The sequence below is a fragment of the Phocoena phocoena genome, chromosome 7 (genome assembly GCF_963924675.1).
Source record: "Phocoena phocoena chromosome 7, mPhoPho1.1, whole genome shotgun sequence".
In the NCBI taxonomy this organism is placed as follows: Eukaryota; Metazoa; Chordata; class Mammalia; order Artiodactyla; family Phocoenidae; genus Phocoena; species Phocoena phocoena.
In genome coordinates, this window is record NC_089225.1 from 87126256 (window position 1) to 87152249 (window position 25994).

General features: G+C 42.5%; 2 protein-coding genes across 2 annotated transcripts; both read right to left on the reverse strand.

Annotated features, from left to right (window-relative positions):
* Nucleotides 1-3007: 3007 nt before the first annotated feature.
* On the reverse strand, nt 3008-5551 carry LOC136125438 (gamma-crystallin F). The gene is made up of 3 exons (XM_065880179.1): nt 5454-5551; nt 5131-5373; nt 3008-3346 (listed from the first exon to the last, which is right to left on the reverse strand). The coding sequence occupies exons 1-3, from the start codon at nt 5460-5462 to the stop codon at nt 3074-3076; spliced, it is 525 nt and encodes a 174-aa protein (XP_065736251.1). The 5' UTR covers nt 5463-5551; the 3' UTR covers nt 3008-3073.
* Nucleotides 5552-13288: 7737 nt separating this feature from the next.
* LOC136125350 (gamma-crystallin D) lies at nt 13289-15084 on the reverse strand. The gene is made up of 3 exons (XM_065880132.1): nt 15056-15084; nt 14733-14975; nt 13289-13619 (listed from the first exon to the last, which is right to left on the reverse strand). The coding sequence occupies exons 1-3, from the start codon at nt 15062-15064 to the stop codon at nt 13347-13349; spliced, it is 525 nt and encodes a 174-aa protein (XP_065736204.1). The 5' UTR covers nt 15065-15084; the 3' UTR covers nt 13289-13346.
* Nucleotides 15085-25994: the final 10910 nt, after the last annotated feature.

Here is a 25994-nt window from a genome sequence, read left to right on the forward strand (position 1 = left end):
AATTCCACTTAGATATTCACAGACACCTCAAACTCATCTTGTCCAAAATGGGACCTCCTGGTTTTCCTCCACAAACCTGCTCCTCAGCAGTTCTCCCTGTTTGGGTTGACTGCAACTCCTTCCTTCCAGTTGCTCAGACCAAACCTCTCTCTCACCTCCACATTGAATCCAGCAAGAGTTTTTTTTGGCTCCACCTTCAGAATATGTTCAGAATCTCACCACTTTTTACCTCCATAAATGCCACACCCTGTCCTGAGACACCATTCTCTCACCGCTAGTATCTCTCTGTTTTCTTCCTCTCCCCTTCCTCTTTCTTTTTATTTTCAAGCTTCTTCAAATAACCTTAGCAATTAATCCTAACAGAAGCAATGCATATGCCCAAACAACGTATTCAATATACTAGTTTTGTTCTTAGAGAAAAAAGTTGTTTTTTAACGAGAGCTGGAAGGGCCGAGGAGAAAGTAACTAAGTTAAGAAGTTATTGGAATAGTTTTGATGAAAGGTAATGTGAGAAGGAGTGGCAGTGAAAATGTAAAGGTTTTAAATAGCTTGTGTTGATTATTACACAACCACCTTTTCTTTTTTAAAAAAAATTTATTTATTTTTGGCTGCGTTGGGTCTTCGTTGCTTGTGTGTGGACTTTCTCTAGTTGCGGCGAGTAGAGGCTACCCTTCGTTGTGCAGTGCGGGCTTCTCAGGTGGCTTCTCTTGTTGCGGAGCATGGGCTCTAGGCGTGTGGGCTTCAGTAGTTGTAGCACACGGGCTCAGTAGTTGTGGCTCATGGGCTCTAGAGCGCAGGCTCAGTAGTTGTGGCGCATGGGCTTAGTTGCTCTGCGGCATGTGGGATCTTCTCTGACCAGGGCTCAAACACGTGCTCCCTGTGCCACCAGGGAAGCCCCTACACAATCACATTTTCCAGTTGACAGGTCTGAGTAGGCAGCTAGCTTCAGCCTCTTGGAGGAGAATGGGGTCACATTGCTTGTGGAGGAAGAAGCAGTGTTAGTCTTCTGTACTAATGCTTCTCCTTTACTGGTTTTTGCTTATGTGGATTTGAAATAATTTTGCTTGTTCCATTTCTCTCCTTTTATTTTTTAAAATGCTTTTGACTTTAGAGCTCAGGTTCTAGATGCTGGTTCTGAGCCTACTGACAATATCACTTCTGTCTCAGCCAAGGTCTGATGCCTAATGCTGTTTCCCTCCCAGGTCTGGCCTTAACTATCAGACCACCTTCTCTCTTACTTCTCTGGGCTCTTCATACTTTGGTCAACTCAAATTACTCATTGTTTCCCTCGTATGTGCCATGCTTTCTTCCCTGTGGGACAAGATTAGTTCATGGTGTTTCCACAACATTTATATCCATTTCTCCCAAATCCATAGAACCTAATAATAATGATGATGATGATAATAATAATTGTAGACAGTTGGTGAGCACTTACCATGTGCCAGGCACTGTACTTAGTGTTTACAGGCCTTATATCATTTTAACCTCACACCATGCAAGGGAGGGACTTTTACTATCCCTGTTATACTGACGAGGTACACTCTGCCCCGATCCTTTCAGGCCTTCTTTGCAGCTCTGAGTGCCCAGCTTCGGCAGGCTTTGCTGCTAACGCTTGCCCTGCAACCTTCTGATGATTGCCCCTTACCAGCCAGTGAGGAGAGTCCAAAGGCTCTGGGAGTTTTGTGTCTCCCTTGCCCTGTGATCAATGGCAAAGGGGACTGTTGTCAGATAACCAGCCCCCAGGTCCTTTGCCTCCAGGTGGGAGAAACTTGGAGGTATGATCCATGCTCTGAGGCTCTCCAAGGGATCTGGCTAAGTTGGCATTTTCTTCCCCATCTTGCCTCTTCAACTCCCTCACCTTTCCTTGTGGGAGCACTTCCCCATAAGTCACTTTTCCTGAATCCTTGGTTCATGATCTGTGTCTGGGGGAACCCGATCTGAGACTCTTGCCTGTCTCGTACAAGATATAGTTGAGATTCAAACTAATGCAGTCTAACTGCAGTCATATTTTAGAGTTCTAATCCCTTTGTTATATTGCCTGTCATGTCGGTGTGATCATCTGTTTCAATCTCTTTTTCCTAGCATTCTGTTAGAAATTTTACCAGAAGAATTTTGGAGCCGGGTCTTTGATACTTGATAATAAGCCGCGTCTTTGATAATTCTCAGTGTGGTGGTGGGAATTCAAAGTCCTTCCTAGGGATGGATGAAGTTGCAGTAGGAGCATCTCAGATACTCTGACAAGTATCTTGGGCTTCTTCCTCAATGCTCCCACAGTCGTGTAGACATACATGCAACAACCATGCTGCTGGGATAATTAGTTTAAAAATTCTCTTGGATATTCTGCTCCCTCACTAGACTGTAAGTTCTTGGAGACAAGGACCCACTTCTGCTCATTGTTGTTTCCTGGTACAGAGCCCAGTGTCTAAAAATGGAGGTGTTCAATCTTTTCGGATGTAATTCTGTAGTACAGAAAACTAGATTTAGAACTGCAGTTCTTAAATTTCATTTGCATATGAATCACCTGTGGGGTGGGGTTTAGGATTCTGTCTTTTAACTGGTGTCGCAGGTGATCCTCAACCCATTACTGATACTTTGAAAACACTAATGTACAAGGTCCAGATACTCAGTAATAACTAAGGGACACTTATGTTGTAAGTTCTTATTATATATCAGTTGCTTTGTGCCTGGCATCGTTGTAAGAGAATTACGGCTATTAACTTAATTAAGCCACATTTAACTTCTATGAAGAGAAAAGTATTATTACCCCCTTTTTTACAAATTAGAAAACTGAGACACAAAAATGTTAAAAGTGCTAACTTGCTCCATTGCCTATAGCTAGTAAGTGGATGTGGACCCAGGCATTCCGGCTCCAGAGCCTGTCCTCTTAACTGCTTCCCCACACCACCCTTTCCGCTGATACATGTAAGAAAATCCACGTTATCCCCAGCTTTATTTTTGCTGAGCCTTTCTTTCCAAGGAATCTGAAAGGAAAAGAAAGCTACATAACTGCAGGAGACACACAGGAAATATTTTATTAGCTTCCAGATGGAGAAAACGGTAGAGGAAAAATATTTCAGTAGAAATCCACGGCCCTCCTCAGGGAGCCCACTCTGGCATCCAGGGCCCCCCAGTCGTGGTAGCTCCTGTAGTCCCCCGGCCTCACTAGGTACTGCCGCCCGCGGTAGTCGGGCATCTCATAGAGGACCCACCAGCCCTCCAGCACGTGAAGGGAGCGGATCTCATTGAAGTGGAAGCGGTCGCGGAGCGAGGAGCAGTCTTCCGTGAGCTCCGCCATCTGGCCTCGGTAGTCCTCTCGCTCGTACATCCTCAGCCGGTGGGAGCTGGTCTGGGTTCAGCAATCAGCAGATGGGAAGGGTCAGAAAACCTAGCCTTTAGCAACCAATCACTCACACCGCTGGGGGAATGGGCATTTTTTTAGTCTTTTCTATATCAAAGATGACACATTAAAAAGACAACCAACACCAGGGCCACTGGGTATAGTTGGGTAGATTGCACACTGCAAAACTGAAGAGGGGCCATTCACACAGATCAAGATATGCATGGTGCTCCATAGTTTTCTAGGGCCACAACCTACATGAATCATATTTAGTCCCTACTTAGTACCATTCTTAAGTGACAATTTTTATATATAATTTGTGCTCTCTCCTTTATAGACTTAAACGGTGGTCTGGAGCTCTCCTTGGAGGATATAAAAATAATTAGATATTAAAATAAAAAGACAAATATATCCCTGGCAAAAGGCATTATTTTCAATCTCGATAGCATTAGAAGAGGCTGGGAAGAGAGGAAGTCGAATCGCTTTCCCCAAAGTGAAGCACAGGTGGTGGCAGTCCAGCCCAGGCAACTCCTTAATCCCTTCCTTTCTGCCTTGAGTCCTGCTATTCTAAAATCCTGAGAAGCAAGAGCCATCGTAACGATTAGGTTGCAGTTCTCACCTCTAATATATGGTCTGGCAAAACACTTTTAGGTAATTAATAAAAATAGAAGCTCAAGATCATGAAGGAGGCCTGTCTAGATCAATAGATTATAAAACCTTTAGAAAAATATAAGGGCAGGCTGTCAGTCCTGGGCAAATCCTGTCTGTCTCTTCCTGAGCACTTGTTCTTTTATCTGCTTGTTCCTTCGCAGCAGGTACCCACTCAATTCCTTCTTCCTTCTTCCACCATTAAATCCTTGTTAGGAAAGGTTCTCATAAGCAATTCATTCTGAGGTATAAAAAACTGCTAATAAGGTATCTTCCATGGTTTGCGAAAGATTCACGTGTGCGTTATCTAATTTGATCTTCACAACAGCCTGACACACGTGGAGCAACCATTCTAAGTCTTTTCTTCTTTTAAGAGAAACTAATGACTAGAGCTTTCAGGCTGTAATCAAAGAGGGCTGGAAAGTAAAAGCCCAGATTTCCAGGCTCCTAATGCCAGTCTGGGTCCTATCAAGGCTTTCAACCCTCTGAGGGGATTTCAAATTTCCCGAGTGGTACATTTTCCACAGGACTCTGTCATAGGCAAATTAAAGTCTCCCTAACTGTGGAATTCCAGGCTGCTTGGGCTTTACTTGGGTAGCAGTGGGCTTTGCAGGTGCTACTAGAATCACATTGTTGGTTATTTGTTTTGCCTAATCAAAAAGCAGAACTTGAGGCACCCTTGATATTCATAATGGTTAATATTTGGAGGAGGGGGTAGTTTGCCATGTGCTGGGCAATCTCCTTTTGACCTCATCACAGTTCGATGAGCCAACTGCCTTTATTAACCCCGCTTTACAGATGAGGAAGGAGAGAAGTAGCCCAATAACTAGCCTAAGGGCACCTGGGTGTGAGGAGTTCACCTGTTGCTTATTCCTCAGCGGTGGCACAGACGCTCTAAACTAATGCCGTGCACCACTTTTGCCCAGTAGAGGTGAGCTTAATTTTAGCAAAGGAGAATACAATTTCAATTAAGAGCATTGCATCACTCAATTTTTCGGTGGAAAGAAACCTTAAAGACATTAATAAAGGGAAAGAGAACCCGGTTAGAGCCAGCAAAAGCAGGCCACCGTCCTGCAGCCTGACCACTGTGTCTGGAGCACTGGTGTGACCCGAGGGCACGGCAGGCCCAGGGGAACCGGACTCACGTGGGGGATGAGGCGGCAGGAGCGGACGGAGTCGTTGAGGCCCATCCACTGCTGGTAGTCGGGGTAGTCGCCGCGCCGCAGGAAGTACTGTTGGCCCTGGTAGTTGGGCTGCTCATAGAGCATCCAGCATCCGCTGTCCACCCGGATGGAGTTGCAGCGGCCGAAGCAGGGCTGCAGGTTGGCGTGGTCGCTGCTGCACTCGTAGTGGCGGCCCTGGAAGCCCCGGTCCTCGTAGAAGGTGATCTGCAGGGAAGGGAAGGACAGGGCTCAGAGGCCTGGCCTCCAGCCTGGCTGCGGGCCCCTCCCGCCGGCGCGGGGCTCACCTTCCCCATGGCTGCTGGATGCGGGGATGCGAGTTCAGTGCGGTGGGGCGGGCGCGCGGGTCTATATAGCAGGAGGGCTGCTGCGTTGGCAGGAACGACACAAAAGGGGCCCCCGCGTGAGGAGGATTTCCTCTCTCTCTTCTATATAATGACGGCGGGGGTGGACGGGGGACTTATTGTATGTTTTCTCTTAGACTCTCCAGAGCTTTCGAACTGATGACCCGCGTAAAACTGTCACTTGGTGCCTCTGGGGCCTTTAAATGAAGCCTATTCAGGAGATTGGAAGCGAGCAAAAGCGCCTAACGGGGTTAATGCTTGTAATGAAACATTTTTTAACCTTTTTGAATTTCGAAGTGATCTCTTTTTGAGGAACAACACCGGGTAGTGACCGGGTCAGAGGTCAGGATGGGCTCCAGCGGGAGGCGTTTAGATGAGAGAGCATTTCCTTGGTGTGAGGATGTGGGACGTGGGATGCACCTGCCTTCTCCGCAGGACGTCTGAAGGAGGATGGGATTCTCCTCTAAGAGAAGCTCCTACCAGCCTCCCCGCTGATGAGCGGGTGCAGCAGACAACACACCGGAGGAAAGGTGATGGGGGTTGGACCCCGAGGAAGCCCTCTTTAAGCACCTGGCTCGGCTCTGCTCCCTGGAGACTGGACCAGGGCCGCCTCCAGACTCAGCTGCTGCCTCCGGCCCACCGGCTGGAAGCCCGCAACTTTGGAGTTCATGAGGGGACTAACGGGTGGTTATTACTCACACTGTAACTTTTTATTTAACCAATAATTTTGCAAACCAGGTGCTAAGGTTAATTAGTTCTAGCTGCTGAAAATTCAAGTTAACATGCAAATGTAACAGATTTAAAATCCTACAATCTTGGGAAGATTCTGCCTTCTCTACCTTCCCCAGCCCTGGGCAAGCCTGGTTGCTCCTTAGTTAATGCTCTGGTTCCGGGCGCTAGAGTCTTCCTTCCTTACCACCCACCCCCCATCCCCCCAGCAGCTTCTGGTGCTCCACTCTTTAGAACAGGATTTCACAACCTCATGCTATTTGCATTACTCTCAAGGTTATGACAACCAAATAATATTTTCAGACATTGCCAAATGTCCCCTGGGGGAGTGAAATCAACCCCGGTTGCAAACCACTGCTTTAGAAGGAGCTGGTCCTCAAACAGATGTAACCGTGATACACCTGTCTCGTTCCTTAGTGTGGATTCTTGCTATTTAAGTCTAATGCTAATAAATTGTTTGCCCTGAACAATTTTATTTGAAACACATAAATTTAATAAGCCTGATTCACATTCTTTCTTTTAAAAATTCTAATTTTATAGAAAATTGGAAACTACAGAGAAGTAGAAAGGAGGAAAAAATTCAAACCATAGTACTGTATTTTAAAGATCACTGTGGATGAATATTTTAAAACCTCCTTTCAGTTCTGCAAGATGAAAAAGTTCTAGAGATCTTTGCACAAGGACATCCATGTAGTTAACACTACTGTACTGTGGTTAAAAAATGGTTAAGATGGGCTTCCCTGGTGGCGCAGTGGTTAAGAATCTGCCTGCCAATGCAGGGGACACGGGTTTGAGCCCTGGTCTGGGAAGATCCCACATGCCGCGGAGCAACCGGGCCCGTGAGCCACAACTACTGAGCCTGCGCGTCTGGAGCCTGTGCTCCACAACGGGAGAGGCCATGACAGTGAGCGGCCCGCGCACCGCGATGAAGAGTGGCCCCCGCTCGCCGCAACTGGAGAAAGCCCTTGCACAGAAACGAAGACCCAACACTGCCAAAAATAAATAAATTAAATTTTAAAAAAAAAAAAAAAAAAAAAAAAATGGTTAAGATGGTAAATTTAATGTTACGTGGTTTTTTTTGTTTGTTTTGTTTTGTGGTACGCGGGCCTCTCACTGCTGTGGCCTCTCCCGCTGCGGAGCACAGGCCCCGGATGCGCAGGCCCAGCGGCCACAGCCCACGGGCCCAGCTGCTCCGCGGCATGCGGGATCCTCCCGGACCGGGGCACGAACCTGCATCCCCCGCATCGGCAGGCGGACTCTCAACCACTGCGCCACCAGGGAAACCCTGTTATGTGTTTTTTGTCACAATAAAAAAGTCACCTTATTCCTCCCCTACAAAAAAAACCTTCTCAATTTTCACTTCTTTGATCTAATACTTTCATTTCTAAGAATTTGTCCAAAGGAAATAGCTAAAGGTACATGAAAATAGTATGCACAGTGGCGTTTTATCAGACCACTGTTTATAATATAAAAAATTAGATACAAATAAAATGTCTACATAAGGCATTAATTAGGTAAGTTATAGAACATCTCTTTGATGAGATGCTACACAGCTACCAAAAATCATGTTCTCAAAGAATTTATTTAATGATATGGAAAATGCTCACCATATGTTAAAATTTTAACATGAGTATATTATACACTGAAAACTACAAAACATTGCTGAAGAAAAGAAGATATAGGGGCTTCCCTGGTGACGCAGTGGTTGAGAGTCTGCCTGCCGATGCGGGGGACACGGGTTCGTGCCCCGGTCCGGGAAGATCCCACATGCCGCGGAGTGGCTGGGCCCGTGAGCCGTGGCCGCTGGGCCTGTGCGTCCGGAGCCTGTGCTCTGCAACGGGAGAGGCCACAACAGTGAGAGGCCCGCGTACCGCCAAAAAACAAACAAACAAAAAAAAAACAACAAAAAAAAGAAAAGAAGGGGCTTCCCCGGTGGCGCGGTGGTTGAGAGTCTGCCTGCCGATGCAGGGGACGCGGGTTCATGCCCCGGTCCGGGAAGATCCCACATGCCGCGGAGCGGCTGGGCCCGTGAGCCATGGCTGCTGAGCCTGCGCATCCGGAGCCTGTGCTCCGCAACGGGAGAGGCCACAGCAGTGAGAGGCCTGCGTACCGCAAAAAAAAAAAAAAAAAAAGAAAAGAAGATATAAATAAATGGAAAAACATCTTGTGTTCATGGATTGGAAGATTTAATATTGTTCAGATATGAATACTTCCCAAAGTGGTCTACAGATATAATGCAATCCCTATAAAATTCTAATGTTATTTTCTGTGGCAGTAGAAAAACCCACTCTAAAATTTATATAGAATCTCAAAGGATCCCAAATACCTCAAACAATCTATCTTTGTGTGTGTGAAGCCATTTTTAATTTTTATTTATTTATTTAATTTTGGCCTCACCGAGAGGTTTGCAGGATCTCATTTCCTGGACCAGGGATTGAACCCGGACCACCACAGTGAAAGCGCTGAAGCCTAACCACTAGACCACCAGTGGACTCCCCCAAAACAATCTTGAAAAAGAAGAACAAAGCTGGAGAACTCACACTTTCTCATTTCAAAACTTACTACATAATTTACAGTAATCAAAACAGTGTGGTACTGGCATAAAAACAGACATACAGACAAATGGAATAGAATAGAGAACACAGACACAAACCTTTACACATATGGTCAAATGATTTTTGAGAAGGTTGTCAAGACCATTCAATGGAGAAAAGACAGTCTTTTCAACAATGGTACTGGGAAAACTGGATATCCACATGCGGAAGAATGATGTTGGACCCTTACCTTACACCACATACAAAAACTAACTCAAAATGGGTTAAAGAACTAAAACTATAAAACTCTTAGAAGAAAACATAGAGGAAAATCTTCATGAGATTAGAATTGGCAGTGATTTCTTGGATATAACACCAAAGCATAGGCAATAGATAAATTGGAGTTCATCAAAATAAAAACTTTTGTGCATCAAAGGAGACTATCAACAGAGTGAAGAGGACACCAATAGGATGTGAGAAAGTATTTGCAAATCACATATGATAAAGGATTGATATTCAAAATGTATAAAGAACTGCTATAACTCAACAACAATAAAACACCCACCTCCAAAAAAAAACCCAATTGACAAACAAGGCTTGAATAGACACTTCTCCAAAGAAAATAATACAATGGCCAATAAGCACATGGAAAGATGCTCAACATCACTAATCATTAGGGATATGCAATCAAAACTACGATGAGATACTACTCCACACCCATTAGGATGGCTAGTATAAAAAGCAAAATCAAAACAGAAAACAAGTCTTAGAGAGGATGTGGAGAAATTGGAAAGCTTGTGCATTGCTGATGGGCATGTAAATTGGTACAGCCACTGTGGAAGACTGTATGGTAGTTCCTTAAAGATTAAACATCAAATTACCATATGATTTAGCAATTCCACTTCTACGCATATACCCGAAAGAATTGGTAGCAGGGAGTTGAACAGCTCTTTGTACCCCAATGATCATAGCAGCATTCTTTATTACACCCAAAAGGAAGAAACAATTCAAATGCCCATTTAAGAACGGATAGGTACGCAAAATGTGGTATATGCATAGAATGGAATATTAATCAGCATTAAAAAGGAATGAAATTTTGATAAATGCCACAACGTGAACAAACCTTGAAAACACTATGCTAAGTGAAATGAGCCAGACACAGGACAAATATTATATGATTCAATGCATTTGAGATACCTAGAATAGTCAGATTTATAAAGAAAGAAAGTAGAAGGGTGGTTACCAGGGGTTGGGGGAAGGTGGGAATGGGGAGTTATTGTTTAATGAGTACCGAGTTTCAGTTTGGGATGATGAAAAATTTCTGAAGATGAATAGTGCTGGTGGTTGCACAATGATGTGAATGTGCTTTATGCCACTGAATTGTACACTTAAAATGGTTATAATGGTAAATTTTATGTTATGTATATTTTACTACAATTTAAAGCATCTTCCATGAGCAACAAGAAAAGAGGGGAATCAATATGAATTTTTTCAATATTAATTTCTTGATTTCAATAATGCTACTGTGGGTTAGGACTCCACGCTCTCACTGCCAGGAGCCCAGGTTCAATCCCTGGCTGGGGAAGTAAGATCTCACAAGCCGCACAGTGCAGCACACACACACACACACACACACACAAAATCTACTGTGCTTGTAAGAAAACATTAAAATCGGATAACTCCTAGTGGTTGAAAGGGAATTAAAAAGCATTTAAAGCAGAGTTTATTTTAACTTACTTATAGTCCTCTTACTTTATAAGAAGGGAATAATTAATATAATTAATGTCTTAAATTTTTTTTTACATTTCCCTTCTTGGGCCTTCTTCCTCTTTCTCCCTTTATTCATTCCATTCTGACTATCTTATGCCACCAAAGCTTACATTCAAGAACTGATAATATTTCAAGGTCCTCTTTAATCTTGGGAATTGGTGCTCTGGGCACAGTTGTGCTGTAGGCAAAGCTTGTTGGTTGATTTCCTTCACCCAACCTTCCTTGTGTATTGCCCTGCTTGCAGCTAGCAGCTATGGTTTCCAGGGACACCAGCTTCAGGTTGATGATATGGTGGGAGATGGACAAAACTTGGGGCCCTGACGATATGGTTGAGCTGCTGAACTAACCATTCCTAAATTCCGTGCTACCCTAGGACTTCCTATCATGTGAGCTAATAGATTTCCACATTGCTTATCCATTGCTATGGTGTTTTGGCTACTTTCAGTCTAATGTATGCTAACTGATTCAGATCCATTTTTGGCCAAGGGATTGGGGTGAATTCTGATCAAGCTTTGGAGATGAGTAGCTTACTGGGTAGAAGGTGGGGAAAAGTAATCCGGGTGAGGAAAAGATGTGAGCAAACTCAGAGATTGGATGTGATTGGATGACTTGGATGAGATTGGATGTGATTGGATGACTTAACGTGATTGGATGACTTGGATGAGATGGAGTAAAGGACAACTGGGGTCAGGTAATAAGAGAGGAAGTAGGTAGGCTGGGGCCAGTTTCTTGAAAAAGGTAGAATTTTTCCCTGTGGGCAGTGGAGCAATATCAAAGGTTTTTAATCAGGGAAATGACTTGATCAGATCAGTCTTTGAGTACAAACGTAGTCGCCACTCCTTTCTAAGATTCTAGCAATGAGAGTGCAAGTAAGAAAACAAGCAGTAGAAGCACTAATGTAAGTGAATATAGTGTTATACTTCCCTATAACCTTACACAGGCAATATACTAACACACACAGATATACACACATATGGAGAGTATATGTATACAGTTATATAAATATATATAACTGTGTGTGTATCATGTGTGCATTTATATAGACAGAGAATGCAGCTTGGGATTATCCTATATATTTAATTCAGTTCCTTGTTGGTTGGTTGCTTACCTCATGGTAAGAATCTGTAAGCTGGTGCTGTCGTTATTTTGACAAGCACCTTCCTGATTCCACAATGGAAAAGCACTGATTTTCTGAGCTGTGAGTTCTGAATTCTGATGCCACTTCTATTATTAACTGTTTGAAATTAGAATTGAACCTTAGTTTACCTTACATAAAATGAGTGATCTAGGTTAGATGACCTCCAGGTCTGAAATATGTTAAACACCACATTACTTCGCTGTAGTGACTTGCTTTCTTCCCTCCCTCCCTCCCTTCTTCTTGGCGGGGGGGGGGGGGGGGGGGGGATGATTTTCCATTAGGAATTTCTTTGAGACTCTGAATAAAGTTCTAAACAGTCACCTCGGAAAAAGTCACATATACTCTGTGTCAGCTAGAAATGTGTATTGAACTACAAATAAAAGAACACCCAATGGTGGTGCCATAATCAAATGTGGGTTTATTTTACTCCCATTACAAGAAGTCTCAAGGTAAAGGGTTGCTGGCATTGTGTGATGGTTAATTTTATGTCGACTTGACTGGGCTAAGGGATGCCCAGATAGCTGGTAAAACATTATTTCTAGGTGTGTCTGTGAGGGTATTTCCGGGAGAGATTAGGATTTGGGTCAGTATACTGAGTAGAGAAGACCATCCAATCTGTTGAGGGCCTGAATAGAACAAAAAGGAGAAGGAAGGATGAACTCCCTCTTCCTTCTGCCCTCAGACATCAGCATTCCTGGCTCTCAGGCCTCTGGACTCAGACTGAATTATTCCACCAGCTTTCCTGATGCTCTAGCTTGCAGATAATGGGACTTCTCAATTTCTATAATCACATGAACCAATTCCTATAATAAATCTCCTCATCTATATCTATATAGATCCTATGGGTTCTGTTTCTCTGGAGAGCCCTGACTAATAAACATTGATTCAGGGGCTTGACCACATCAAGGCCAGCATTTCTGAAACTGTGACATTTCTCTCATACTTGTCAGCTCTTGAGTGTAACATGTCTGAAATAAGAGGGAGTTGTGGCACCAGGGCAGCTGCTCCCTTTCATTAGGAAGGCAAGAATTTTTCCAGAACCATCTCCTCTCTCCCCATCAGCATTCCTCCACTGAATGTTTCAATGTCCAGAGAGTGTCATGAGACCAGTTCGGCATCAAAATCAAACGGGAAAGAAAAAAAAAAAGGCAAAATAATGAAAGGAGAAAAAAAAAAAAAAGAGTCCGCCTGCCAGAGATTTGTGAACTCAATTTTGCATACAATTTAGGGAATTAAAAAATCTTCTGAAGCCCATTGTAGCCAGCTTCAGAATCCCTGATTTAAGAAGTGGGTCACACTATCTCTGAACCTCAGCTTTCAGATCCTCACTCCTCAAAGAAAAACTGAAGAGATATCTCACTATCTAGTTTGAAGAAGCAATGTGTTTAAAGGCCAGAGAATCAAATAAGATAATGTATTATGAAGTGTTTTGTAAACTGTAAAGCTCTGCTTCATTTGAAAGCATAGTTCTATTGTGAGAATTTTCTTTGTTACCCGTAGATCATACACCTTGATTTCCACGTGCATCTCGTGTGTATGTGCGTGGTGTGTGAGTGTATAAATAAAATAATAAATGTAGGACAAAAGGAAAAACACAAGCAAACCATTGCCAGGAAAACAGAAAATACTTTATTACTTTCCAGATTGAGAAATGATGCACTTATTTTAGTAGAAATCTATGACTCTCCTCAAGGAGCCCACTTTAGCATTCACAGCCCCCCAGTCATGGTAGCGCCTGTGGTCCCCCGGCCTCAGCAGATACTGCCTTCCCCGGTAGCTGGGCAACTCATAGAGGACCCAGGAGCCCTCCAGCACATTGAGAGAGTAAATCTCATTGAAGTGGAAGCGGTCCTGAAGAGAGGAGCAGTCCTCAGTGATCTCTATCATCTGGCCTCTGTAATCTTCCCTCTCATAAAGTCTGATCCTGTGAGAGGCAGCCTGGCCCATCCGGAGGTGGAAAGAGGAGAAAAGCAAACCATGAAATGATTCCAACACATTCATGCCATTCAGTTTGGTGAGGACCAGCTCAAGCCATTTTCAAATATATGGTAAAAATGAATTATTTCTGAATCTTTGTATACTCTTCATTTTCAAAGGTGGAGATTCAGTACCTTTCCAAGATCATAAAGTGTGACTAAAAATTAAGAAGGAAATCTCACTCTTTAATATATTCAAATATTTCCCAGGATGAACTGTTAATCACGCTCAGGACACTGTACCATAGAGAAACCCAGATCTTTAACAGCTTATTACTATTTTTGCCATTTTGAAGAATTATTTTAAATTTTCAAGCATGTGTCTTTGAACAGTAAAGTCCGTTTATGAAATGAATTACTCTACATTGAGTTTAAAATAAATCTTGGAAAAATCACCAAGGGCTTAGATGCTTTTGTTTCTGTGGAAAGCAAAGTGAAACATCTGAAATCTCTCAGTTACATACTTGATTTTCATTTAGTAATTTATGAATAGAATGAGGAAAAATGGGAAAGAAAAATGAGTAAGCCCAAGGACTAATTTTTTAAAAACCTTAGTGTTTTAAGACACCTATGAACTATATGTAGCCTGTGTATAAAATCTCTGCATTGCTCTCTACTGAGAAAAAGTACTTTTATTTGTACAGGTGGGGAAAACCAAAACATGCAATTGGGAGGCAAAAAGGGGAAAGAGTCTTACAAGAATGAACCCTTGTAAAATTTTCCTTTTCAACTCCTGTCAGCTCAGAAACTAACTAGCACCTAATTATTTTTCTGTTGGGTATTAGTGTTTTTTCTACAACTCCATTGTAAATGATTCCAGGTCAGAACCTCTATTTTATACATGCCTGGGGCAGCGGATACATTCTTACTCAATAAATATTTGTTGATTAACTGGTACCTGGGCAACAATTTACTTCTGTTCAAGGCAAATTATATTTAACTAATATACCATAGCTTACCTTTTCCCCAAACTCTCAATTATTCTAAATGATCACTACTCCAAACGTTTAACCTTTGCTTGAAACTATCCATTCTGGGTCCAAAGTGAACCAGAATGATATGGAACTGGACTCACGTGGGGGATGAGGCGGCAGGAGCGGACGGAGTCGTTGAGGCCCATCCACTGCTGGTAGTCGGGGTAGTCGCCGCGCCGCAGGAAGTACTGGCAGCCCAGGTAGTTGGGTTGCTCGTAGATCATCCAGCTGCCGCTGTCCACACGCACTGAGTTGCAGCGGCCCAAGTAAGGCTGCAGGTTGGCGTGGTCGCTGCTGCACTCGTAGTGGCGGCCCTGGAAGCCCCGGTCCTCGTAGAAGGTGATCTGCAGGGAAGGGAAGGACAGGGCTCAGAGGCCTGGCCTCCAGCCTGGCTGCGGGCCCCTCCCGCCGGCGCGGGGCTCACCTTCCCCATGGCTGCTGGATGCGGGGATGCGAGTTCAGTGCGGTGGGGCGGGCGCGCGGGTCTATATAGCAGGAGGGCTGCTGCGTTGGCAGGAACGACACAAAAGGGGCCCCCGGATGAGGAGGGGATTTTCGTGTACTCTTTTTTCTCTTTGCTGTCAGAGTCCATGGGGCTCATTGTGGGTTTTGGTCCCATTCTCTCTGGAGTTTCTATCACTAGCTGATGCTATTGAGACAGTTTGGAAAAAAAAAAAAAGTAATTTGGGACATTGTCTATTTAATAATAGAAGTAGAACTTCAGCCATTTCATATATAGTCCACTCTTTTATTTGTATGGGTTGGGGAAAAACAAAACAAAAAAAGCGGTGGAGCAAAAAAGTCAGTCTTAATACGGCAAATATAAATTGATCTGTAAGAAGTATGTGCCATAATATTGAATACTAATGGTTAATAAGAAGGAAATGACCTGTACTGAATACTGAAAATTTCAAATTAGTCTTTTAAGAGAGCTTCCTCATTAAAGGGTACAAGAAATTGGAATGTTTTACCAAGAAGGTTCACAAAATTTCAAACTTTCAGGCTGGTAAAAAAAAAAAAAAAAAAAAACAGCAAATGCAGATCTTTAGTATTTGGTCTGATTTTGTTGCAGTCATACGTGGAAGTAGACTGAAGATTGGAGGTTTTATCTTGGTTACTTGTAATTCAACAGGGAGAATAGTTTTAAGATGATTAATCTCAGACAGAAGAACGAAAAGGGAAATTTCTAAAAGCTTATGGAAATAAGAAAAAGTAATACTTTTAAAATACAAAATCAGATTACCTCTTAGGTTATTTATAAAAGAAAACCAAATTCCTAAGAAACCCATTTCTGGTAGGATCTAGATACACGTTTGTTCTATGGGGAACAAGAGTACACAAAGCTTTTGACTTAGAGGAAATTAATTGCACGAACACAAAGAGGAGCTATAGCTGGAATGGTGTAGCGAGAGGGAGGAATAAACATCTAGAAGCTTGGACTCTAGGAAGACTTTAGAAAGTATTTATCAGCCTGGAAGAGGATAGTCTGACGGACTGGAAAGAGCGCTGGAGGGGAAGATGACCTATGCCTTTAGCCTCTTTGATGTTCAAAGAATTAGTCACAGTCCTATGTTGACTCATTGAAATACTTTGTCTTTCCTTTGGGTCATAAATCTTTGTAAGTTGATATTTATCAATTAGACACCAACTATGTATAATATGGTGTTTCAGTTCTTGTTATCCAGTATGTAAAGGCATGTATTTGCAGAGTTACTTATGTTAGCCTAGTGGAATATATGCAGCCAGAATCTAAAGAATAAAAATCATTTTAATTAAAAATGAAAAATAATAATAAATTTTAAAAAAACCATCATTTTGCTCAGAGCTGTTTCTGTGGGGAGTGTGTTCATGGGTGAAAACAGTAGAACATGAGAACCCTAATGCAGAGTCCCAGAGAGCGTCTAGAGGAGCAGCATGGGGGTGTCAGTGGGGACCACCACTTCAGCTGACATGCAGCTACAGCCGAAATTTAGGATCCAACTGGAGGACCAAAACAAGGGCACTTTGGGCTTGGCTTTTTCATTAACCGGGAAGAGGGAAGGCTTTATTTCAGCCTGGGGAAAGAAATCGGGAAAACCCCCTACTCTTCTCATAGAATTGAAATGTGAATGCCGTGGGCCAAAATGTGGCTTAATTTCAGTGCTCTACAGAAAATTCTGGGAGTGACAAATGTGTATAAAACCTAAGTCCCAAATTGTACTTAGTGTGCTAAGTGAACATAGGTTGAGACCTGACACTCCTTGCACCTGTGGCACAGAAGCAGCGCTCTACACCAGTTGCCTGGAATGAATGATGGCAACTGTCTTTGCAGGGAGAACAAGAGAGAAGAAACACCCTGTTGTCCTGAGCTCTGGTCCAGGAAGTAACCCTTTGTCACTCTATAAATATTCACATGGTTTCAAACAAAAGTGAAGAAAAAAGAGACTAGTTCAGGTTCAGATTTTGCTGCATGCAGGGTTAATGATTTGTGTAGCTAGTGTAAATAGTCTACAAAATGAAGTGTATAAGAAATACCACTTTCCTTATTTTCTGTAACTCAGAATATTTTATGAATCTAAGTCTCATTCCACTGGGATGGAGAGAAAATTTAACTTTACTCATTGTTGGGATTTCCTCTCCTCACTTACCCAGGCTCTATGGTTGGGTTTCGAGGGATTACATGGTACCAAGGCGTTTCATGGTGGGGGAGGATTCACTGGAAACTACTGTGATGTCCATTGTTGGTGGATCTCCCCAGTCTTAAAACCAATGTGGAAATAAGAACAGCCTTGAGGGCTGTGGACTTGGAGATGTATTTTGCTTGGCTGACGCAGTGTTTAGATGTTTTTGGTAATGCTTTAGGTTGGTTCATTCTTTCCACAGTTCACCATACTACCCATTACTCCTTGTCATCTTTTTTTTTTTACATCTTTATTGGAGTATAATTGCTTTACAATGGTGTGTTAGTTTCTGCTTTATAACAAAGTGAATCACCTATACATATACATATGTTCCCATATCTCTTCCCTCTTGCGTCTCCCTCCCTCCCACCCTCCCTATCCCACCCCTCCAGGCGGTCACAAAGAACCAAGCTGATCTCCCTGTGCTATGCGGCTGCTTCCCACTAGCTATCTACCTTATGTTTGGTAGTGTATATATGTCCATGCCTCTCTCTCGCTTTGTCACAGCTTACCCTTCCCCCTCCCCATATCCTCAAGTCCATTCTCTAGTAGGTCTGTCTTACCCCTAGGTTTTTCATGACAGTTTTTTTTTCTTAAATTCCATATATATGTGTTAGCATACGCTATTTGTCTTGCTCTTTCTGACTTACTTCACTCTGTATGACAGACTCTAGGTCTATCCACCTCATTACAAATAGCTCAATTTCGTTTCTTTTTATGGCTGAATAATATTCTATTGTATATATGTGCCACATCTTCTTTATCCATTCATCCTATGATGAACACTTAGGTTGTTTCCATCTCCGGGCTATTATAAATAGAGCTGCAATGAACATTTTGGTACATGACTCTTTTTGAATTATGGTTTTCTCAGAGTATATGCCCAGTAGTGGGATTGCTGGGTCATATGGTAGTTCTATTTGTAGTTTTTTAAGGAACCTCCATACTGTTCTCCACAGTGGCTGTATCAATTTACAATCTCACCAACAGTGCAAGAGGGTTCCCTTTTCTCCACACCCTCTCCAGCATTTGCTGTTTGTAGATTTTTTGATGATGGCTATCTGACTGGTGTGAGATGATATTTCATTGTAGTTTTGATTTCCATTTCTCTAATGATTAATGATGTTGAGCATTCTTTCATGTGTTTGTTGGCAGTCTGTATATCTTCTTTGGAGAAATGTCTATTTAGGTCTTCTGCCCATTTTTGGATTGGGTTGTTTGTTTTTTTGTTATTGAGCTGCATGAGCTGCTTATAAATTTTGGAGATTAATCCTTTGTCAGTTGCTTCATTTGCAAATATTTTCTCCCATTCTGAGGGTTGTCTTTTGGTCTTGTTTATGGTTTCCTTTGCTGTGCGAAAGCTTTGAAGTTTCATTAGGTCCCATTTGTTTATTTTTGTTTTTATTTCCATTTCTCTAGGAGGTGGGTCAAAAAGGACCTTGCTGTGATTTATGTCATACAGTGTTCTGCCTATGTTTTCCTCTAAGAGTTTGATAGTTTCTGGCCTTACATTTAGGTCTTAATCCATTTTGAGCTTATTTTTGTGTATGGTGTTAGGGAGTGATCTAATTTCATACTTTTACATGTACCTGTCCAGTTTTCCCAGCACCACTTATTGAAGAGGCTGTCCTTTCTCCACTGTACATTCCTGCCTCCTTTATCAAAGATAAGGTGACCATATGTGCGTGGGTTTATCTCTGGGCTTTCTATCCTGTTCCATTGACCTATCTTTCTGTTTTTGTGCCAGTACCATACTGTCTTGATTACTGTAGCTTTCTAGTATAGTCTGAAGTCAGGGAGCCTGATTCCTCCAGCTCCGTTTTTCGTTCTCAAGATTGCTTTGGCTATTCGGGGTCTTTTGTGTTTCCATACAAATTGTGAAATTTTTTGTTCTAGTTCTGTGAAAAATGCCAGTGGTAGTTTGATACGGATTGCATTGAATCTGTAGATTGCTTTGGGTAGTAGAGTCATTTTCACAATGTTGATTCTTCCAATCCAAGAACATGGTATATCTCTCCATCTATTTGTATCATCTTTAATTTCTTTCATCAGTGTCTCATAATTTTCTCCTTAGGTAGGTTTATTCCTAGGTATTTTTTTCTTTTTGTTGCAATGGTAAAGTGTTTCCTTAATTTCTCTTTCAGATTTTTCATCATCAGTGTATAAGAATGCAAGAAATTTCTGTGCATTAATTTTGTATCCTGAAACTTTACCAAATTCATTGATTAGCTATAGAAGTTTTCTGGTAGCGTCTTTAGGATTCTGTATGTATAGTATCATGTCATTTGCAAATGACAGCTTTACTTCTTCTTTTCTGGTTTGGATTCCTTTCATTTCTTTTTCTTCTCTGATTGCTGTGGCTAACACTTCCATAACTATGTTGAATAATAGTGGTGAGAGTGGACAGCCTTGTCTTGTTCCTGATCTTAGTGGAAATGTTTTCAGTTTTTCACCATTGAGGACGATGTTGGCTGTGGGTTTGTCATATATGCCCTTTATTATGTTGAGGAAAGTTCCCTCTATGCCTACTTTCTGCAGGGTTTTTATCATAAATGGGTGTTGAATTTTGTCGAAAGATTTCTCTGCATCTATTGAGATGATCATATGGTTTTTCTCCTTCAATTTGTTAATATGGTGTATCACATTCATTGATTTGTGTATATTGAAGAATCCTTGCATTCCTGGAATAAACCCCACTTGATCATGGTGTATGATCTGTTTAACGTGCTGTTGGATTCTGTTTGCTAGTATTTTGTTGAGGATTTTTTCATCTATGTTCATCAGTGATATTGGCCTGTAGTTTTCTTTCTTTGTGACATCCTTGTCTGGTTTTGGTATCAGGGTAATGGTGGCCTCGTAGAATGAGTTTGGGAGTGTTCCTCCCTCTGCTATATTTTGGAAGAGTTTGAGAAGGATAGGTGTTAGCTCTTCTCTAAATATTTGATAGAATTCGCCTGTGAAGCCATCTGGTCCTGGGCTTTTGTTTGTTGGAAGATTTTTAATCACAGTTTCAATCTCAGTGCTTGTGATTGGTCTGTTCATATTTTCTATTTCTTCCTGATTCAGTCTTGGCAGGTTGTGCATTTCTAAGAATTTGTCCATTTCTTCCAGGTTGTCCATTTTATTGGCATAGAGTTGCTTGTAGTAGTCTCTCATGATCTTTTGTATTTCTGCAGTGTTGGTTGTTACTTCTCCTTTTTCATTTCTAATTCTATTGATTTGAGTCTTCTCCCTTTTTTTCTTGATAAGGCTGGCTAATGGTTTATCAATTTTGTTTATCTTCTCAAAGAACCAGCTTTTAGTTTTATTGATCTTTGCTATCGTTTCCTTCATTTCTTTTTCATTTATTTCTGATCTGATTTTTATGATTTCTTTCCTTCTGCTAACTTTGGGGTTTTTTTGTTCTTCTTTCTCTAATTGCTTTAGGTGCAAGGTTTTGTTTTTTATTCGAGATATTTCCTGTTTCTTAAGGAAGGATTGTATTGCTATAAACTTCCCTCTTAGAACTGCTTTTGCTGCATCCCATAGATTTTGGGTAGTTGTGTCTCCATTGTCATTTGTTTCTAGGTATTTTTTAATTTCCTCTTGGATTTCTTCAGTGATTACTTCGTTATTAAGTATTATATTGTTTAGCCTCCATGGGTTTTTATTTTTTACAGATCTTTTCCTGTAATTGATATCTAGTCTCATAGTGTTGTGGTCGGAAAAGATACTTGATACAATTTCAATTTTCTTAAATTTACCAAGGCTTGATTTGTCACCCAAGATATGATCTATCCTGGAGAATGTTCCATGAGCACTTGAGAAAAATGTGTATTCTGTTGTTTTTGGATGGAGTGTCCTATAAATATCAATTAAGTCCATCTTGTTTAATGTATCATTTAGAGCTTGTGTTTCCTTATTTATTTTCATTTTGGATGATCTGTCCATTGGTGAAAGTGGGGTGTTAAAGTACCCTACTATGAATGTGTTACTGTCGATTTCCCCTTTTATGGCTGTTAGTATTTGCCTTATGTATTGAGGTGCTCCTATGTTGGGTGCAAAAATATTTACAATTGTTGTATCTTCTTCTTGGATCAATCCCTTGATCATTATGTAGTGTCCTTCTTTGTCTCTTGTAATAGTCTTTATTTTAAAGTCTATTTTGTCTGATATGAGAATTGCTACTCCATCTTTCTTGTGGTTTCCATTTCCATGAAATATCTTTTTGCATCCCCTTACTTTCAGTCTGTATGTGTCTCTAGGTCTGAAGTGGGTCTCTTGTAGACAGCAAATATATGGGTCTTGTTTTTGTATCCATTCAGCCAATCTGTGTCTTTTGGTGGGAGCATTTAGTCCATTTACATTTAAGGTAATTATCGATATGTATGTTCCTATTCCCATTTTCTTAATTGTTTTGGGTTCGTTATTGTAGGTCTTTTCCTTCTCTAGTGTTTCTTGCCTAGAGAAGTTCCTTTAGCAGTTGTTGTAAAGCTGGTTTGGTCCTGCTGAACTCTCTCAGCTTTTGCTTGTCGGTAAAGGTTTTAATTTCTCCATCAAATCTGAATGAGATCCTTGCTGGGTAGAGTAATCTCGGTTGCAGGTTTTTCTCCTTCATCACTTTAAATATGTCCTGCCAGTCCCTTCTGGCTTGCAGAGTTTCTGCTGAAAGATCAGCTGTTAACCTTATGGGGATTCCCTTGTGTTTTATTTGTTGTTTATCCCTTGCTGCTTTTAATATGTTTTCTTTGTATTTAATTTTTGACAGTTTGATTAATATGTGTCTTGGCGTATTTCTCCTTGCATTTATCCTGTATTGGACTCTCTGTGCTTTCTGGACTTGATTAACTATTTCCTTTCCCACATTAGGGAAATATTCAACTCTAATCTCTTCAAATATTTTCTCAGTCCCTTTCTTTTTCTCTTCTTCTTCTGGAACCCCTATAATTCGAATGTTGGTGCGTTTAGTGTTGTCCCAGAGGTCTCTGAGACTGTCCTCAGTTCTTTTCATTCTTTTTTCTTTATTATGCTCTGCAGTAGTTATTTCCACTATTTTATCTTCCAGGTCACTTATCCGTTCTTCTGCCTCAGTTATTCTGCTATTGATCCCATCTAGAGTATTTTTAATTTCATTTATTGTGTTGTTCATCGTTGCTTGTTTCATCTTTAGTTCTTCTAGCTCCTTGTTAAATGTTTCTTGCATTTTGTCCATTCTATTTCCAAGATTTTGGATCATCTTTTTTTTTAATTTTTTTTTTTTTTTTTTTTTTTTTTTGCATTACGCGGGCCTCTCACTGTTGTGGCCTCTCCCGTTGCGGAGCACAGGCTCTGGACGCGCAGGCTCAGCGGCCATGGCTCACGGGCCCAGCCGCTCCGCGGCATGTGGGATCTTCCCAGACCGGGGCACGAACCCGCGTCCCCTGCATCGGCAGGTGGACTCTGAACCACTGCGCCACCAGGGAAGCCCCTGGATCATCTTTACTATCATTACTCTGAATTCTTTTTCAGGTAGACTGCCTATTTCCTCTTCATTTGTTAGGTCTGGTGGGTTTTTATCTTGCTCCTTCATCTGCTGTGTGTTTTTCTGTCTTCTCATTTTGCTTATCTTACTGTGTTTGGGATCTCCTTTTTGCAGGCTGCAGGTTCATAGTTCCCATTGTTTTTGGTGTCTGTCCCCAATGGCTAAGGTTAGTTCAGTGGGTTGTGTAGGCTTCCTGGTGGAGGGGCTAGTGCCTGTGTTCTGGTGGATGAGGCTGGATCTTGTGTTTCTGGTGGGCAGGTCCACGTCTGGTGGTGTGTTTTGGGGTGTCTGTGGACTTATTATGATTTTAGGCAGCCTCTCTGCTAATGGGTGGGGTTGTGTTCCTGTCTTGCTAGTTGTTTGGCATAGGATGTCCAGCACTATAGCTTGAGTGAAGCTGGGTGTTGGTGTTGAGATGGAGATCTCTGGGAGATTTTTGCCGTTTGATATTATGTGGAGCTGGGAAGTCCCTTGTGGACCAGTGTCCTGAAGTTGGCTCTCCCACCTCAGAGGCACAGCACTGACTCCTGACTGCAGTACCAAGAGCCTTTCATCCACACGGCTCAGAATAAAAGGGAGAAAAAGTAGACAAAAAGAATTAGTAGAAGTAGAAAGAAAGGAGGGAGGGAGGGAGGGAGGAAGGAAGGAAGGAGGGAAGGAAGGATAAAAAGAAAGATAAAGTAAAATAAAATAAAGTAAGATAAAATATAATAAAGTTATTAAAATAAACAAATAATTATTAAGAAAGAAAAAAAAAAACGGACGGATAGAACCCTAGGACAAATGGTGGAAGCAAAGCTATACAGACATAATCTCACACAGAAGCATACTCTTACACACTCACAAAAAGAGGAAAAGGGGAAAAAATCATAAATCTTGCTCTCAAAGTCCACCTCAATTTGGGATGATTCATTGTCTATTCATGTATTCCACAGATGCAGGGTACATCAAGTTGATTGTGGAGATTTAATCCGCTGCTCCTGAGGCTGCTGGGAGAGATTTCCCTTTCTCTTCTTTGTTCTCACAGCTCCCAGGGGCTCAGCTTTGGATTTGGCCCCACCTCTGCGTGTAGGTCGCCTGAGGGCGTCTGTTCTTCGCTGTGACAGGACCGGGTTAAAGGAGCCGCTCACTCGGGGGCTCTGGCTCACTCAGGCTGGGGGAGGGAGGGGCACGGAGTGCGGGGCGGAGCCTGCAGCGGCAGAGGCCGGCGTGACGTTGCACCGGCCTGAGGCGCGCCGTGCGTTCTCCCGGGGGAGTTGTCCGTGGATCATGGGACCCTGGCAGTGGCGGGCTGCACAGGCTCCCCGGAAGTGGGGTGTGGATAGTGACTTGTGCTCACACACAGGCTTCTTGGTGGCGGCAGCAGCAGCCTTAGTGTCTCATGCCAGTCTCTGGGTTCCGCGCTCTTAGCCGCGGCTCGCGCCAGTCTCTGGAGCTCTTTTAAGCAGCGCTCTTAATCCCCTCTCCTCGCGCACCAGGAAACAAACAGGCAAGAAAAAGTCTCTTGCCTCTTCGGCAGGTCCAGACGTTTCCCCGGACTCCCTCCCGGCCAGCTGTGGCGCACTAGCCCCTTCAGGCTGTGTTCACGCCGCCAACCCCAGTTCTCTCCCGGTGCTCCGACCGAAGCCCGAGCCTCAGCTCGCAGCCTTGCCCGCCCCGGCGGGTGAGCAGACAAGCCTCTCGGCTGGTGAGTGCCGGTCGGCCCTGATCCTCTGTGCGGGAATCTCTCTGCTTTGCCCCCCGCACCCCTGTTGCTGTGCTCTCCTCCGCGGCTCTTAAGCTTTCCGCCTCCGCCACCCACAGTCTCCGCCCGCGAAGGGGCTTCGTAGTGTGTGGAAACATTTCCTCCTTCACGGCTCCCTCCCACTGGTGCAGGTCCCGTCCCTATTCTTTTGTCTCTGTTTTTTCTTTTGCCCTACCCAGGTACGTGGGGGGTTTCTTGCCTTTTGGGAGGTCTGAGGTCTTCTGCCAGCGTTCAGTAGGTGTTCTGTAGGAGTTGTTCCACGTGTAGATGTATTTCTGGTGTATCTGTGGGGAGGAAGGTGATCTCCGCGTCTTACTCTTCCGCCATCTTCCAGGAAGCCTTACTCCTTGTCATCTTAAAGAAGGTTGTTTCACTTATAGGCATACCTCATTTTTTTGTGCTTTGCTTTGATGAGTTATGCAGATACTGTGTTTTTTACAAATTAAACATTTGTGGCAGCCCTGCATTGAGCAAGTCTAGCAGGGTCATTTTTCCAATGGCATTTGCTCATTTAGAGTCTCTGTATCACATTTTGGTAATCTCACAATATTTCAAACTTTTTCATCATTATTATATTTGTTATGGTGAACTGTGATCAGTGATCTTTGATGTTATTATTGTAATTGGGGGCACCATGAACTGCACCTATATAAGACAGAGAACTTAATCCATAAATGTTGTGTGTCCTGACTGCTCCACCGACAGACTATTCCCCATCTCTCTCCCCGCCTTGGGCCTCCTTATTCCCTGAGACACAGTAGTATTGAAATTAGGTCAGTTAATAACCCTACAGTAGTCTCTAAGTGCTCAAGTGAAAGGAAGAGTCACGTGTATCTCACTTTTAATCAAAAGCTAGAAATGATTATGCTTAGTGAGGAAGGCATGTGCTAGTTGAAAGGTAAGACAGGGTGAAAGCTAGGCCTCTTGCCCCAAACAGTTAGCCAAGTTGTGAATGTAGCGGGAAAATTACTGAAGGAAATTAAAAGTGCTACTCCAGTGAACACACTAATGAAGAAACTGAAACAGCCTTATTGCCTATATGGATAAAGTTTGAGTGGTCTGGATAGAAGATCAGACCAACCACTACATTCCCTTAAGCCAAAGCCTAAACCAGAGCAAGGAGAACCTAACTCTCTTCAATGCTATGAAGATTGAGAGAGGCGAGGAAACTGCAGAAGAAAAGTTTGAAGTTAGCAGAGGTTGTTCATGAGGCTTAAGGAAAGAAGCTGTCTCCATAACATAAAAGTACAAGGTGAAGCAGCAAGTGCTGTTGTAAAAATTGCAGCAAGTTATCCAGAAGATCTAGCTCAGATAATTAATGAAGGTGGCTACACTAACCAACAGATTTTCAGTGTAGATGAAACAGCCTTATATTGGAAGAAGATGCCATCTAGCACTTTTATAGCTAGAGAAGAGAAGTCAATGTCTGGCTTCAAAGCTTCAAAGGACAGGATGAGTT